Source organism: Mastacembelus armatus, chromosome 7 (assembly GCF_900324485.2).
Source record: "Mastacembelus armatus chromosome 7, fMasArm1.2, whole genome shotgun sequence".
NCBI lineage: Eukaryota > Metazoa > Chordata > Actinopteri > Synbranchiformes > Mastacembelidae > Mastacembelus > Mastacembelus armatus.
The window spans coordinates 3,528,117-3,543,169 of NC_046639.1; the positions used below are offsets into that span (position 1 = coordinate 3,528,117).

General features: G+C 44.4%; 1 protein-coding gene across 4 annotated transcripts in view; it reads left to right on the forward strand.

The window, feature by feature from the left end:
* The window catches only part of zbtb46 (zinc finger and BTB domain containing 46), a 55,143-nt gene that overhangs the window by 35,542 nt on the left and 4,548 nt on the right, over positions 1–15,053 (forward strand). Inside the window, exons 4-7 of one of the 4 annotated variants that reach the window (XM_026331873.1) lie at positions 4,662–4,943; positions 9,593–9,924; positions 11,342–11,384; positions 11,473–11,595. In XM_026331873.1, coding sequence (XP_026187658.1) covers positions 4,662–4,943; positions 9,593–9,924; positions 11,342–11,384; positions 11,473–11,595 — 780 coding nt within the window. Of the gene's footprint in view, positions 1–4,661; positions 4,944–9,592; positions 9,925–11,341; positions 11,385–11,472; positions 15,014–15,053 lie in introns of those variants that run through there. The other 3 variants (XM_026331871.1, XM_026331870.1, XM_026331872.1) reach the window with 3 other exon arrangements.

Genomic DNA, 15,053 nt, shown 5'->3' on the forward strand with positions numbered 1-15,053 from the left:
CCCTCTCTCCCTCTCCCTCTTCCCTGTCCTTTACCACTCTCTTCCCTCTGTCCCTCCCTCCTCTAAAGCCTTCAGGCTCTGCTTGATTTATGCTTGCCCTCCCTATCCACGCACACACACCCCCCACCACCACCGACACCACCCACCCTTGCCTATCTCTCCTGGAGGTTGTGGCCCAGCTAGTCCCTAAAAACAACAGAGAGAAAGAGCAAGTAAGGGAGAGGAAGATAGACAGAGAGAGAGAATAACAACCTCTTTTACTTTCCATCCTCCCTCCTTTTTAACCCAGCATTTTTTTCATTCCCCTCTCCCACACTGCTTTTTAAATTGCCTCTGAATTCTTGAGCTGTTTTAGTGCCTCACTCCCCCTTCTCGGCTGAAATTACTTTTTTACCCTCTCAAACTCTGGCATGCTGAGGAAGCAAGTTCCACCTTCCCTCCCCTCTTTGTCCACTCGAGGACAAACATGCACTAATCACAGTGGAAGGTAAAGGAGAGACTTTTGTTTTCTCGTTTGAAGGCATGTTGCTGTAATATCGAGTAGACAGTACGCCGCGCAACGCAGCCTTGTGACAACATGGCTCTTGTAATGCCTTGTCCTTTTCAACCTCAGGCTGGCCGAGCCATTAACCAGACTGACTTGAGGCAACGCGTCTTTCTGTGTCTTTCTTTGTCACACACACACACTCACACACACAAAGATACACAGTGAGAGAGTCTTTCTCCTTTGTTTGCACTGCCATACTCAAACATGCACACAAGCCCTACTTTCTTCTCTGACAGCTCTCTTGTGGTCGACAAGCCTCACTAACTCGTTGCTTAACCACCCTGGACTTTTTCTCTCCATTGTGTTTGGCTACTGTCTCTGTTGATATGAAGGCGTGGTGTGTTTTGTGTGTGTGTGTGTGTGTGTGTGTGCATGTGTGGAGGTGTTAAAGGAGTCCGTCAACAGCCAGGTCATGTGTAAGTGTGCAATTTGTGTTTATTCACTCTTTTATTTATCAAAACCTCTACTTTTGGAAAATGAACACTCCCTCATGCAGCAGAGTGTTTGGCTTCATTTTGAGGGGAAGGAGGCATATTTTGAGACACAAACACACACTCACACACATAGACACACTCCTTGAGCACAATCAGAACAGAAGATCGGAGGTCAAACCGGGTCAGCTGACCCTTCCCTCCCTTTTTAGGCCTTCTCTCGCCTCCTCTTTACTGCGTCAAAGCTCGCTCTCTAATAACACAACTCCCCTTGTGAAACACACACACATAGATACACAGTCACTCAGATATACTGTGCAGCCTCCAACCACAGCGCATAAAACTGTATCTTCTATCCATTAGCTGTAACTCTCTCAATGGATGATAAATGCAGTATCCCTCTCAACACATTTGAAGTATAGTTCAACACACACATCTTTTATTCCAAGGCAAGTCTTATTCCGCCTTTGCTTTTTCCCACTCAGGCACCCACATAGCTTGCAGCATCGTTCACGCGTACACACACATACACACACACAAACAAAGAGAACCACCATTTCCACATATTTGTCTCTCCTTTTAAAAGGGGGTTTTATTTAGCATAAATGTTGAAGCCAAGGGTGCCCGGCTACCATGGCAACCAAATTAAACGGAGGATCTCTTCAGAAAGCAGAAATCTAAATTATTCGGACTCTTTTATGAAGGGGAAAATGAAAATTCCCTTCACTGTACATAGACCACTGTTCTGTAAAAGCAGAAGAAAGAAGGAAAAAGATGAGGAAATATGCTATTGTTTTATATTTTTTTGTATCTGACTATGCAGCTCAAAGGCATATCCCATACCATCGAAACTCAGTTTGCCATATGACAACCAGTACATTGACACTCAGCATATGTGCACAAAGGAATTATTTAACGATAGTGTCTCTAAAACTCCAGATAAACCACATTATGCCTCTGAAAGAGACAATATGTGTGGCTACAAATCCTTAGTGAAACTGGGCAAACATATGACGAAATCCATAAACTGCGTGCATGGGATTAGGCGCGAGTGTTTCTGATGTGGTAAAGGATTTTATCTGCTGGAACAGGATGAGGTTTAAGGAACGCACCATCTATGCATGGCTGATAAAGCTTACATAAGTGAAGGAGGATTATATGGTATATTCCGTTTATTTGGTGCAGAAGCCTGTTTGTGGCCAGCTGAATACTAATTTCTAATATCTCAGGAAGTCTCAGGAATGTGGATAAATCCCCAGTAAGCAGGATACTGTACTCCACTGTGGAGTGTGTCAGCAGGACTGAGGCAGCCCCTTGCTGGCGCGTGTAACATATATATTAATTTCATGTTTTGGTACGAGACAGAAATGTTTCTGATTTCTGCGAGGAACTCACACAACAACTTTTCCATAACTCTGCCGTTTGATGTGCAGCGTGTGATGTGTGTTACTGTATGACTGTGAGTAGGGCAGACATGTTCCATCTGTAGATGCACGTGTCCAGGGGATGCTGGGAAAAGTGGTCAAGGGTCATTCACTCGAATGAACAGATGAGTGGAGGGAGATGGGGGTCAGAGGTGACCCTCTTCTCCCCCCCCCTCTCTCTTTGCTTCTTTTCCTTCCATTTGTCTGCCTCTCCGTTCTCCATACGTGTATGTGTGTGTTTGTGCATGTGTGTTTGTTGTTGGCCAACAGCAGATCTATGTTATTGATTGACTCTTGTGGCTGCTGGGCTGCCCACTGAAGGAGGGGGCAGAGCTCTAATGAATTCCTGCACCTCATGCCCCTTGCGCCAACCCCTACACCCCCTCCTTAATTAACTTTGTGTGTGTGTTTGTGTGTGCGGATGGGGTGGGCGTGTGCGTGGATTCATATGCGTGTGTTTTGTGTGTGTCTTCTGTGCTTCCTCCACAGCTCAACACCCCCGCTTTTATACTCCCCTGCCTTTTTTTCTCTTGCTGTCTTATTCTCCTTCTACCCTGTCTGTGCCTCCTCTCTCCTTTCTTCATTTTTCTACTTTACCTCCCCTTTTTGTATGTTCATCTACTTCTGCTAGTAGTTTGATGGCTGCTGATTACTTCGTATGTATGTCACTCTAATCTGTCGTGTCCCATCCACCCCCCACCCCCCTTTCCTCACTTGTCTCTACACCTCTCAGATCTATGTGCAGCTGTGCATACAGAGCATGTCTCCACTCATCTGATCTCTGATCATTTATCTGTAGTGAACATGAAAAATGACTGACAAGTGTGTGTGTGTGTGTGTGTGTGTGTGTGTGAGAGAGGAAAAAAGAGAGAGCAGGAAAGACATAGTGGTCAACATTGACCCAGTAGGCTGTGAAGAGGCTGTATACCCATCGGTATTCCAGACGTGGAGGCAAACTACTGTCTCTGTCACCTTGACTCCCCCTGCAGCAGACGAGCACCAGGCTGCACAGGAAACACTTAGCACTACCTGACTGTAGTTAAAATGGACAATAGGTCTATTTTGTTCTCTTGCTTCCTTGTTTTTTTTTTTTTTTTTTTTACTCTTCCTCTTTCTCCTTTGCTTTCTTTGCCCATTCTGTTCTCTACACACCCACATCACCCATTTCTGTCCTCACTTTGTTTATTCCCCATTAGCTTTAAGTGTGATTTCAGCTGTCACTGCATGGGCTTTGTGGAACAGTAGACTTATATATTAGGATGTCAGAAGGTTTCTGTCCAGAACAATCACGCATAATTGTGCACACACCCCCCTTAAGGCAACTTGCAAGTCTGCATTAGTGCTCAGAAGTCTGTGCGGATGTTTGTTTTAGGTGTAGACAAGCCATTCTTTCAAAGTCTCCAAGTTAGTGATGTGCGTGGTGTGTATTTGTGTCTAAGTCTCTGTTAGAAAAAACAACCTGTCATCAGTTAAATGTCAATTAGGAGGCAATGAAAGTGTGTTTGTGTGTCTGTATTTGCCTGTGTGTGCGCTTGTCTATGGTAGTGTTGAGCAGAGCAGTCATCAGCAATGTGGTCTGACAGTCTTGTAGATCTACAGTGGAACCTCCAGCGACATGTCTACTGCTGACAGCTTCTCTGCACACACTGCTTTCAACGACACTGACGGCTAAACACACAAACGCAGGCATAATGCACACACACAACGTCTGTGTCTGACTTTCTATCTCTCGCTGTCTCTTTATGATCTCCCTGTATTTTTGTTGACTGGTGGTGATGAGGTATGTTAGGGAGTCGAGGAGAGAGAAAGATGAATCAGAGCAGTGACGTGTTGGTAGTCGCTACCGAAAACACTGAGTGTAAATGATGACTCGGCTTAGAGGTTTGAAAGAATCGGTTTAATATGGTGGCCTTTTTTATTTTCACTCAAGCTGTTATGACTGTCAGGTAAAACCTGTTAAATCGACAAAATAACAACTTTTTAAGTACAAAGTTTTTTTTTGTTGTTTTTTTTTTTTTACCACCATTCTGTTTTGTCCTTTGAAAGGATTTCCCAGAAGCAAAAGTAGCAGGATTTTCAGCAGATAAAGATGCATGTAATCTCAATAATGAAGTTAAAACAGTGCTGTGCAAAATGTTTTCAGACATTGTTCCTTACCACCTACTTGATTTTCTCTGCTTTAGTTCTCTATGTCATGTGATGTCAATCGTTGATGGCTGCATAAGGACAACCATCTTCTATTATTTCATCTCTGTTCAGGGGCAGACATGACTGAACCCAACAGCTCAGACAGCCGCGGTGAACGCCTTGACTTCTTCCTCAAACAGGAAGAGGCTCTCAGCACAGAGCCCGGCTTCATGGGTGCCAATGAATCAGAGGAGGCCGGGGGAGGAGCCGGGGGCGGAACGATTTCATCTGTGGCCAATCTGAAGGCAGCACTGATGAGTAAGAACAGCCTGCTGTCACTGCGGGCTGAGATGATGGGAGATGATAACCCCTTGCTGTACGAGTACCTGCCCAAAGGAGGGCACTCCCTGTCGTGTAAGTCACTATTTACCGTGCTCACTCTGATTATTACACACACGTACACCCAAACAGCCACACATCTCATTATGATCTACAGCACAAGTGTACACAAGTCTACTAGTGTATTTCTGAGTAGCAGCTTATGTGCTCACCTGCTAGTACAACCTTGACTACTTTTGACCGAAGGGTCCTCTGCTGTGTATTTTTCCTTATCAGCTACTGCATTTAGATAACTCTGAATGCATGCCTGCGTGTGTGGTACCACTTGAGTGTGCAACAAATTTGCGTGGCAATGCCAGTGATGACCAGTCAGCAGTGACTCAGTGAGAGAACATTTTGCTGGGATCATTTTCACTGTCCTGAGAAAATTTGTTTGGCTTATGTGACAGTTTCTTTGTGCCTATCATTGGGTCTATGGGTGTATTTAACAGCAGCAAAATAACACAACTGAACTGCAGCAACTGTTCAGATATTATTTTCTTACTGACTCTCAGCACCAGAAAATGATTGAAGCACTTTTCCGTACTCACAAAACAAACCTCTGCATGCTGTTAAAAGCACCTTTCAAAATAAAATTATACCACTCGAAGCATCAGTTTAGATAACAGAAATCTGATGTCATGTGGGATAAAACATATTGCAGCTAAAACTACAAATTTATGATTGAATTCCAGAATTTGTTTACCATAATATTTCAGTTTTTTTTGTGACTGTGAATGTTGGTGCAACCAATATGTGAATAATTTTATATTTTTTTCTACGTTAATTCTTTGACCGGCTTCCTTCCTACTTTTAATATTGAAATATCATTACATTACAGTAGTATAATAGCTAAACTGTTGCTGTCTTATCAATTCTAGATTGATACACATTTTTCTGCTTCATTTGTTCACTTTAATTTGTCAACAGGATTTTTTTATTTTTTGTCTTCAGTAAGGATGTTAAACTCTGTGTCTACAGTGCATGTGTGTGTATGTGTGTACCAGCGTGAGCGTATATTTTCTTGATTCCATGTCCGCGTGGGCACATTTGTGTGTGTGACTCGTGTGTTTGTATTTCTTTGCTTTTACTGGCTAGTAATTGGATCTTTTGTCCTGAGTTCTGTCTGTCTTTGTGAGCAGAAGAAAAGCAGAGGAAGGGTACAACTCTGAGCCTAGTCGTGCCTTTTGAGTTGAGCCCCACTCACCTACTAAATAAAAGACAGGGCCAAAGACTGAATAGACCAAAACACACGTTGCCTATACGTGCACGTTCTCGTGCACGCATGTCACATCACATCACCCCTTTTGTAGAAGTGTTAAGTGTGTGGGATTGAGATGTTTCTGCTGGCTTAAAGAGGAGAATCAGATGCTGTCACAGCACAGATAGACAGCCTCACAGAAAAGAGAAAAAGGCTTTTTGATACACATTCACACTCTATAGATGCACTCAGCCTTGACTATATGAAAGGGAGATTTGGAGAATTCAGAAAATGTTAATCATTTGCTCCCTGATTGGGGGGGGGCATGCTGAACGAGTCTTAGAGCTGTTTTTCAGTTATCGCCAAAGAAACCACAGGGAGGTTTCTGGTTAGCCAAACTCTATTTTGAATTCCCCAGACAATAGGGGTTGGGGAACTGGGCTTGTTGAGATGGCCAACAACCTCCCCTCCCTCCTCGGCTCTGTCTAAATGAGGACAGAAAATAAACAAACACTGTACCTCAGATTACTGGGCGGAGGACAAGTCTGCCTGGTTTGACAGATCGCTGCTCCCTGCCTACCTCCCTCCCTCCCTGCATTCAGCCCTCTTTCCCCCTCCTCCTGTTCTCCTCTCTGCTTCTCCTTCACCCCTGGTTAACATCCTTCCTGTCCTTTTTGCCTCCTGTACTCCCCCTCACACCATCCCTCCCTCCTTCCATCTATTTCTCCTTCACCCCTCCTTAACACTCATCCCTCACACTCTCCCTCACTCCCTCCCCTTCCGGGCGACTCCTGCAGTTCCTCCATATTTGTCTCACTTCATTCTCTTTACCCCTGTTTTACTTCAGCTGTGTAGCATCAAAGTATCTTGGTTTAAAGTCCTGGGAAAGTATTGATCTCAGCAGAGAGGAGCTAGAGCAAGGTCACCTGGCCCAATTCAAAAGACACCACTGAATATCAGGAAAAGGCCTTGACATAGAGCTTCTGTCTCCCCCTCGCCCCCTCTTCATTTTTCTTTCACTCTTTCTTTTCTGTATAATTGACTGTTTAATAAAACAATAGCAAAGATTTGAACATTAAAAACCAGACCAATCAGTGTTCTACACTTTGGCTGCTGAATATCCGTCTCACTTTACATCTAGAGATTCAAACCAATCAGGCCCCCACTTTGTTACCAGGGCATGAGATTCAAATACACAGCTGCTCTCTTTGCTTTTGTTTGCATGGGTCACGGACTACATCCTTGTAGCATGTGGAATGCCAAAATACAGCAGAACCAGTCTGTATGTGAATCAGCCTTCTGAATCCAATTAAGATCAATGGGATTTGGCCCCGCTGCCCCTCTGTGCGTCAGACAATTGGACCATCCCTGCGCACCTGTCCAAATTTCCACCATGTACTGGCTGTAAAGAACATCCAATTAACAATAGGGATCATAGTGACATTACTGAACTTTTCTTTCCACTACCTGTTCTCATCACTTCACATCTACTTCTGAAAATTGACTCAGCCTGTGCAGTTGCTCCCAATGGCTCCGTAGTTAATCTCCAGAGCTTTTACCATTTTTATTTATGAATGGGACACAATTCTTGTCGATCTTGTGCACAAGACTTCGTAAATAACAATGCCATTCCATCTGCCTCTCTTTTAAAATGCAAGAGGAAATGAAGAACAGTAAGGAGGAATGTAAACATAGACACCGATACAGGTAGATGGAAATAACTTTCAATCTGGCAGTGGAATTTTCCATGAAAAGGTCACCTCATCCACTCTATAGAAAACTTTTTGGATCTTATGATGCTTTTCCAAATGTTTTTGACCTTCCATATCTGAAACATGGATCCAGATCAATTCAGTCTTGCTTTTTTGCATCATAGCTTTACAGTAGAGTGAAAAAAGGTCAGAGGTTGTTGCCAACAGGCGTCATTAGGACTTTTTTTCTCCCGTGGAGTCATGGACAAGCCAATACCTTATCCGGCTATTTATTCCTCACAATCTTACCCTTACAGTTTTGCTTTATGAGCTATTGGCCATTGATTAGTCACCCTACAGTAACTGCTTCGCTAAAGCCTAAACAGACGTGATATGTCTTTATTGCATTGTGAGGGCAGATGGAGGAAAGGATGCAGATTGTATTTTACTTCCTCTTCTGTCATATTGTGTTTAAGTAATTCAGGTACTCTGCATGTTTTTTTCTTCTTTCCATGTCTTTTGCTGTAGTCGCTGTGCAATGACTCAGCCTGCTGTTATTTGTATTCTTTACAGCTTGCCAGACAGGACTGCAATATTAAACTCAATGAGACAAGATTGCAAAAATTACAGTCGTATGTTGGAATTCTTCAAAAGGCCTGTGCTGAAACCCAGTCGTCATAGATAGTTTATGATAATCCTTTCCCTAAGAACTGCCAGGACACCATTTGTTAACGAGCTGCTGCCTGTCACCTGTAGCTCATCCCTTTACTCTCTGTCTCCATGTCTCCATTGCTTATTCCCTCTTAATGTTCCTCCCATCACTGCTGGGGGTGTGGAAGAAGACACTGGGAGTTAAGCATTTGTGTGTGTTCTCAGTAGGTGGGAGATGGGAGTGTCGGGCGCGATAGTTTAACATTCCAGGAATCCATCCACGGTCGAGTCCCATGGTTGTGTGATTCTGTCTGTTGTGCAGAGGAGGGCAATGAATGGCTAACCCACTGCATAACTCTGGAGACATTCCCCAAAATACCACCCACACTCGCACATACTCGCGCACACGCACACACACACACACACACACACACACACACACACACACACACACACACACACACACACACACACACACACAGAGTCCAGAATAACCTGCAATAGATTGTATACGATTGTATATTTGATTAATATACGCTATAGGAAAAACAGATGTACTACCAGCTAATGGTGATGTTAATGTAGCAGAAAAAGCTTCTGTGTGAGCGCTAAAGACCAAGAAATTTGAAATTCTTTATCCAGTGTGCCTGAACTTGTTGCTCGTAAACATCTTACATGGTCGATGCAGACGTCCTTTACCCTGCGTGTACAAAAAGTCTTGAGCTGCAAGATGGCTCCTCTCCAAAACAATCTCCCTCCACGGTACAGAGGATCCTCAAGCCCTCTCCTTATATGCATTTTACTCGCACACACCTCATGCACACATTCTCACAAAACACAAACACGCTGCCATCCTCTGCGCACACATGTGGGTGGAAGGAGAAGGAGAGCAGAGAAAGCAGAGAAAGAAAAAGAGAGAGAAAGAGAGTAAAGAAGCCCTAACCCTTTCCCCTCGGCTGGTGGAAAGTGAAACTTCAGAGTTTTTCTTCCTCCCCCTCTCCACAGTGTTTGATAGTGCAGCACTGGCAGCCTCTGTGTGCCCCCCTGCCCACTCTCTCCCGTTGTGTTCTGGTGGCCAGCTGCTAGCAGAGTTGCAGTTGTACGTGAGTGGGTGGGTGAGACTCGTTTCCTGTGCTCCTCAGGGCTCCGCTCCAGCAACTACTGCAGCATGCTCCGGCCAGGGGCCACGGGGGCCACTATTCATAACAAACAGGGGGCTGGCTCCTCTCCTCCTCCTCCTCTTCCTCTTCTTTCTCCTCATCTTCCACCGTCACCACTACCACCACCACCATCCCCACCATCATCATCGTCATCAACATCAGCATACTGCCCACCTACACCACTGCTCCCCTCTGAGCCTCGGCCCCTGGAGGCCCCCGGTCTGCAGGCTGGGGCGCTCCTGCTGCCCTCAGAAGATTTGGACATGGATGTGGAAGAGGCCTCTGAGGGCCCAACGCCCTCCACCTTACCTGAGGTAAGCACACAGAGCCTGATTCAGCTCCAGGGCAGACGCTGCTCTCTGGGTAAAGCTCCCCTGGTCAGATAGAGGCTTGATCCACCTAAGAGTGAGTGGAGATGAGAACCCAGGGGGCAGCTTCTCCCTGCTTTTGCAAATGCACTGAGCAGGGTTGAGAGGTGGTGGAGGGTAGACAATGACTGTAGACATGGTGGTGTGTCTGGGGTTTAATGGGGTTATTTATCATCATTGGAAAGTCTCCTTTTTTACACACAAGCACATCATCGCTCAACCCTTCTCTGTATCTCATTCTCTGTGTGGAATCTGGCACATTTCCTGCTGCACTGGAGAAGGAACACTGTCTGTTTTCTTTTGTTTGTCATTCTTTTCTGTATACCATGTTTGCTTTCTCTTTTCAGATTTCCAATTCTCCAGGCTGGTCTCACTTTTCATATAATCTTTTAATATAGCTAGACGTGGATTCACCTTCAAGCCGGCAGTCTTTGCTCAGCATTAGCAGTAATGTAGTTTATAGTGGCTACATTAGAGATGACACATCTACTCACAATGGCAGCGTGTGCTTAGAGATGGCAGATAACGAGTAAGGTAGAGAGATGAGACTGAGTAGAATCAATACTAGTAGACAATGAGAGGTTTGCTCTCGCAGTCCAGGAAATTGTTTGTTCTGCTCGGTGTGTGTGTGTTTGTGAGCGTGGGCGTGCATGTGCGTGTGTGTGAGCATGGCAGTATGAGCATGTGTGGATGTGAGTTTTCTGCCAGTCTGTGTGTGTTCGCCGTGTGCGCGGGTGAACATTTAGGAGCAGTATTTGATTTCAGTGGACCTGCCTCCCAACAAGCCTCCCTATCTCTACGGACAAGCCATCTGTTTACCCAGTGCATGGTGTTCTGTTCTTAGAGAGGAGGAGGAGGAGGAGGAGGAGGAGGAGGAGTGAAGGGGCCAGAGGAAACAGTGGGGGTGAAGGAATGGAGTAGATAAATGAAGGATACAGTTCAGATGGGATGTGTATAAGAGAGTGGGGGACGGGTGTTTGCTGCACCTTGCTAACACACAGGGCAGGTTGAGCATAGGAGTATCAGGCCTTGATAATATTATTAATACTGTAGCTCAACCTAAGTGCTCATTTTGTGTCTCCTAGGACAGCTTCAGCATCCAGGAACATCAGCTACTTACTGTACAAGAGTTCTTCTGAGTTTGCTTGCTAATCTCTAACAATTTATTTGTGTCTTTAAAGTATTCTGATCTGTCATTTCTCCCTTTCCCTCCTTTTTTCTATTTACTTTCTCTGTTTTTCATGTGGAAAAGATATTGTCTTCACTGCTTGTCTCACCTCCCTGCCTCCTGCATGCCCAGACAGCATTCCATACAGACTCTATAAATGTGTATGTGACATAATGGGATGTTTTGTGCCTACAGGGGGGTGTAAAAGACAAGAAACACATGAAAGAATACAGCACAGGTACGGTCCAGGCTTTTAATTGAAGCATGGCATGTCCTTTTGTGCCTTCGATTCCTCTCACTTTTCACTCTCCCTCTTACTGTCTCAGCTTTGGAGGATGACCAGTGTCCTGTCGAGAGGCATCAGATGGGCGATGGGAGCTGGGTTGGTGGCTTGACCATGCGGACGTCAGTGTCCATGGCTGGCAAAGGGACTAAAGGGTTGATGCTCTGTGAAGAGCTTGGATCAGGGGAAAGAGTTCTGCCAGAGCCCAGTGCCTGGCCCTCACAGGGGTTTGCCTGCTCCCTGTGCAAACAGCTGTTCAGCAGCCTGGAGCATCTCAGGGAACACGAATATTGCCACACCCTGTCCCTGATGGCTGTGTCACTAGACTGGTCAGTCATGCAGGGTCTGCACCACCAACCTACCCAGCCCCGTCACCAGCCACAATCCCAACCTCTCCACTTCCACGAGTCTCTCTGCCGTCCTGCAGCAGCCGAGCACACGCCAGCGCGCTACTTCTGCTCTCAGTGCCCTGCCAGCTTCACCCTCAAATCCAATGCAGACCGACATGAGAAGACCATCCACTTCAAGAAGAAGCTCATGCAGTGTGTGTACTGTCTGAAACATTTCAGAGACCGCACAGACCTGCACAGGCACCTGTCCTCTGTGCACTCCAAAGAAAGGGGGCACACCTGTCCTGCCTGTTCCAAGGCTTTTAGCACCCAGAAAAACCTGGCAACGCATGTGAAACTGTGCTGCCAGGTGGGGTCAGTGCCAGGAGTTATACTGGGAGGCAGCACTGAGATGGAAATGTCACAGGGTGGGGTTATAGATCCACTGTGGAGGCTTTCTCAAGAGATGAAAGTTGACAGTCATAATTGCAGTATCAATGTGGAAAATTGAAAGTGGATCTACAGGCTGCAGGCTTATGTTCACACATTCATACTCATCAGTTAGGCAGCAGATCCTCACATGTTGTGTGTCCATGCCAAAAATGCCTGTAGTGTTGTTGCACTAAGAAGGGAAGAATTCCTTCTAAAATCAAATGTCTCTTGACATTATTATAATTACTTAGCCACAATTTCTACATCTTAATTATGACAATTTTATGTCATAATTATTTTTCAAGAATGATTTAATGCAAATTAGCAACATAAATATAAAAAATACATAGTTGCTATGCAAAACTGTTCTTTTAAAGGAACGGTTGAATGGTGGGATTTTTTAGGGTTTGTAGATGGTTTCAGCCAGCACTGACTGGATGCACGAACAGGTGAATTACTTTCCGCTGTGGTGCCGGATGGAGAGATGGCGGGCGTCTTTCCACCTCCCCAACCTAAACCACTTGTCTGGCTCTCTGTCGCCAGTCACCAGTCTGACTAAACTCTTCTCTCCTTTTTAGGCAGAGAGATCTTTATCTTTTTGTCCACCCCTGCATTACAGGCAGAAAGACACACAGAGCCACTTTATATCTGCCAGGCTTTGCTCCAGCTCACAGCCCACACTACCACACCACCTATAGGAAATTTGCAGCATTGCACTAGTGAGATCTGAATAAAGACCCAAATCACATTATTTCTGAGATCAGTGAGAATGTACGACACAAACCTTTAAATAATGAGATTAAACTACATAATTGAATATATAAGAGTATTTGTGCTTACTTTAATTTAACTGTAGCTGCAAAGAAACAGCAAAGTAATTCTGCCACAGATCTGCCTCATGTCATTGGTCTGACATGATTACCTTCTGTCGGTGCTGTCAGATCAGTGCAGATGGAGGGGATGTGCCAAACAAGACAAAGCCAGCTAAAACAATAGACTAGAAGCAGCCCAGGTGGGGGTTGAATGGTGTCATTTTCTCTTTCTGTCCATCTTTGTTCCAGACCTGTAAGTCTTCTAGTGGCTGAGTGTGGCTGGAGCTGGACAGTAATTGGTCCTTCACGGCTCCAGCCTTTCTTAACCCCTGACCCCTCATCTGAAGAGGAAATGGGGACCGATAGGCAGATGCCCCTTAAACCAAATGAGCTTTGTGATGTTACTGCTGCAGGCAGATGATGGTGTGGTTGAATGGTGTAAATCCAACGTAGAAAATGGGGGGATCAAAGGACAGAAGTTCGGAAATTGTGGAGTGGAGTCATGGAGGTGGTGAAGGAACCTGAAGGACACTAGAACCAATAAGAACACAGACTTCTGACCAGACTTCCTCCTTTGCGTTTATAGGAGGTCTTTTCAAAATAAATATAAAATATCATTTTGATGCAGGTCAGTTTTGGAGTGTTACTGTGAATACTGTAGCCAAAGGGAAACATCCATTTGTGTTAACCCCATAATAATCCACAGTCACTTCAATACATAGAAGTCTAATTTCTATGCCTGCAATAAAAGTAGAACTAGTGTCTACTGGGAATCTGCCCCCTTCACACAATGAACTCCCAAATGCCAAATCCTTTCTAATACAAAATCCCATTTCTCAGGTAGCACACACTGTCCTAGCCAGCAGTTGAAGCAGACTGGCATGCTGAGAGAAGTCAGGAACTAATCACTCTGCAGAGCCAGCCATGGAAGACAAATGGCAAATACTGTACAGATGTTGTGTAGCACTTTGGGAATATGTGTTGATGTAAATATTTAGAGCTATTTCATTTTAGATCATGAAAGGACTCCTGTAACTGTACAGTGGTATGTGCTTTTCTAAAGAGAAATGTAATTTTTTCTCTAATTAAATTGTTACAAAACCTTAAAAAATGTGTGTTGTTTTTATTTTTATGTAGGCGTGTGTCATGCACACGTTCCCAGAATCACATAATTTTTTCTGTCTTTGTGTTTGCATTTTTACTTACCTAAATGTTGTTGCCCATATCAGTTTATGTATACTTGCATGTTTTTTTTCTTGTTTTTTTGTTTTTTGTTTTTTTATGATGCACTGACGAGCATTTAATCAGAGCAGAATTCAGTTTGCAGATGGAGGTAATTTTATTGTCGCTTTAGCTTATAAAACTTACCTGTGTGTTGAACTCCCTCCTTTATGTACAGTTGATGTGTGTTGATGTCTGCAGTGCTTGTGTAATCCAGTCCTGATCTTTCATGGTCATATACTATATTTCCTGACTGTAATATTTCTCATTGGTTACACACATGTACACACACAGCCTACTTGGATGCCCTTCAATGGGTTTAACTACCATTTAAGTCTAGACCTTGAGATAATTGGCTTACCTGACCTCTACACAAGACTGGGACATGGTATTAACATTAGTTCTTTGTGTTGCTTTTTGTTTGTTTGTTTGTTTGTTTGTTTTTATTATGCAGAAGCCTCCCTTTGTGAGTGTGAGTTTTATTTCCCAGCCTTCAGGCTTCTTGTCATTGTCTGTGTTTGTCTTTCTGTCTGTGTTGTTGCTGTCCTTAGCAGAGACCTTCTAGTGCAACTAAAGCAGACTGACTGTTGTGTCGTGTGTTTATAGTATCTCTTTGCCTTTATTGCTTTAGTATGGAGGAAGAGCTGTTGCCAGGGTAACTGTAGCTTTTACTGGCTATGGGGTGGCCCTGGGAATTGATGGTACATTGCTAGACTATGCCACTAATTAAAAGTAATAACTGAAAAATGACATCTCAGTTTATTTAAACGAGCTTCATTCAAAACTAATCTTTTTCTCTCTCCGCTCCCTCCCTCCCCCTTTCTGTCCAT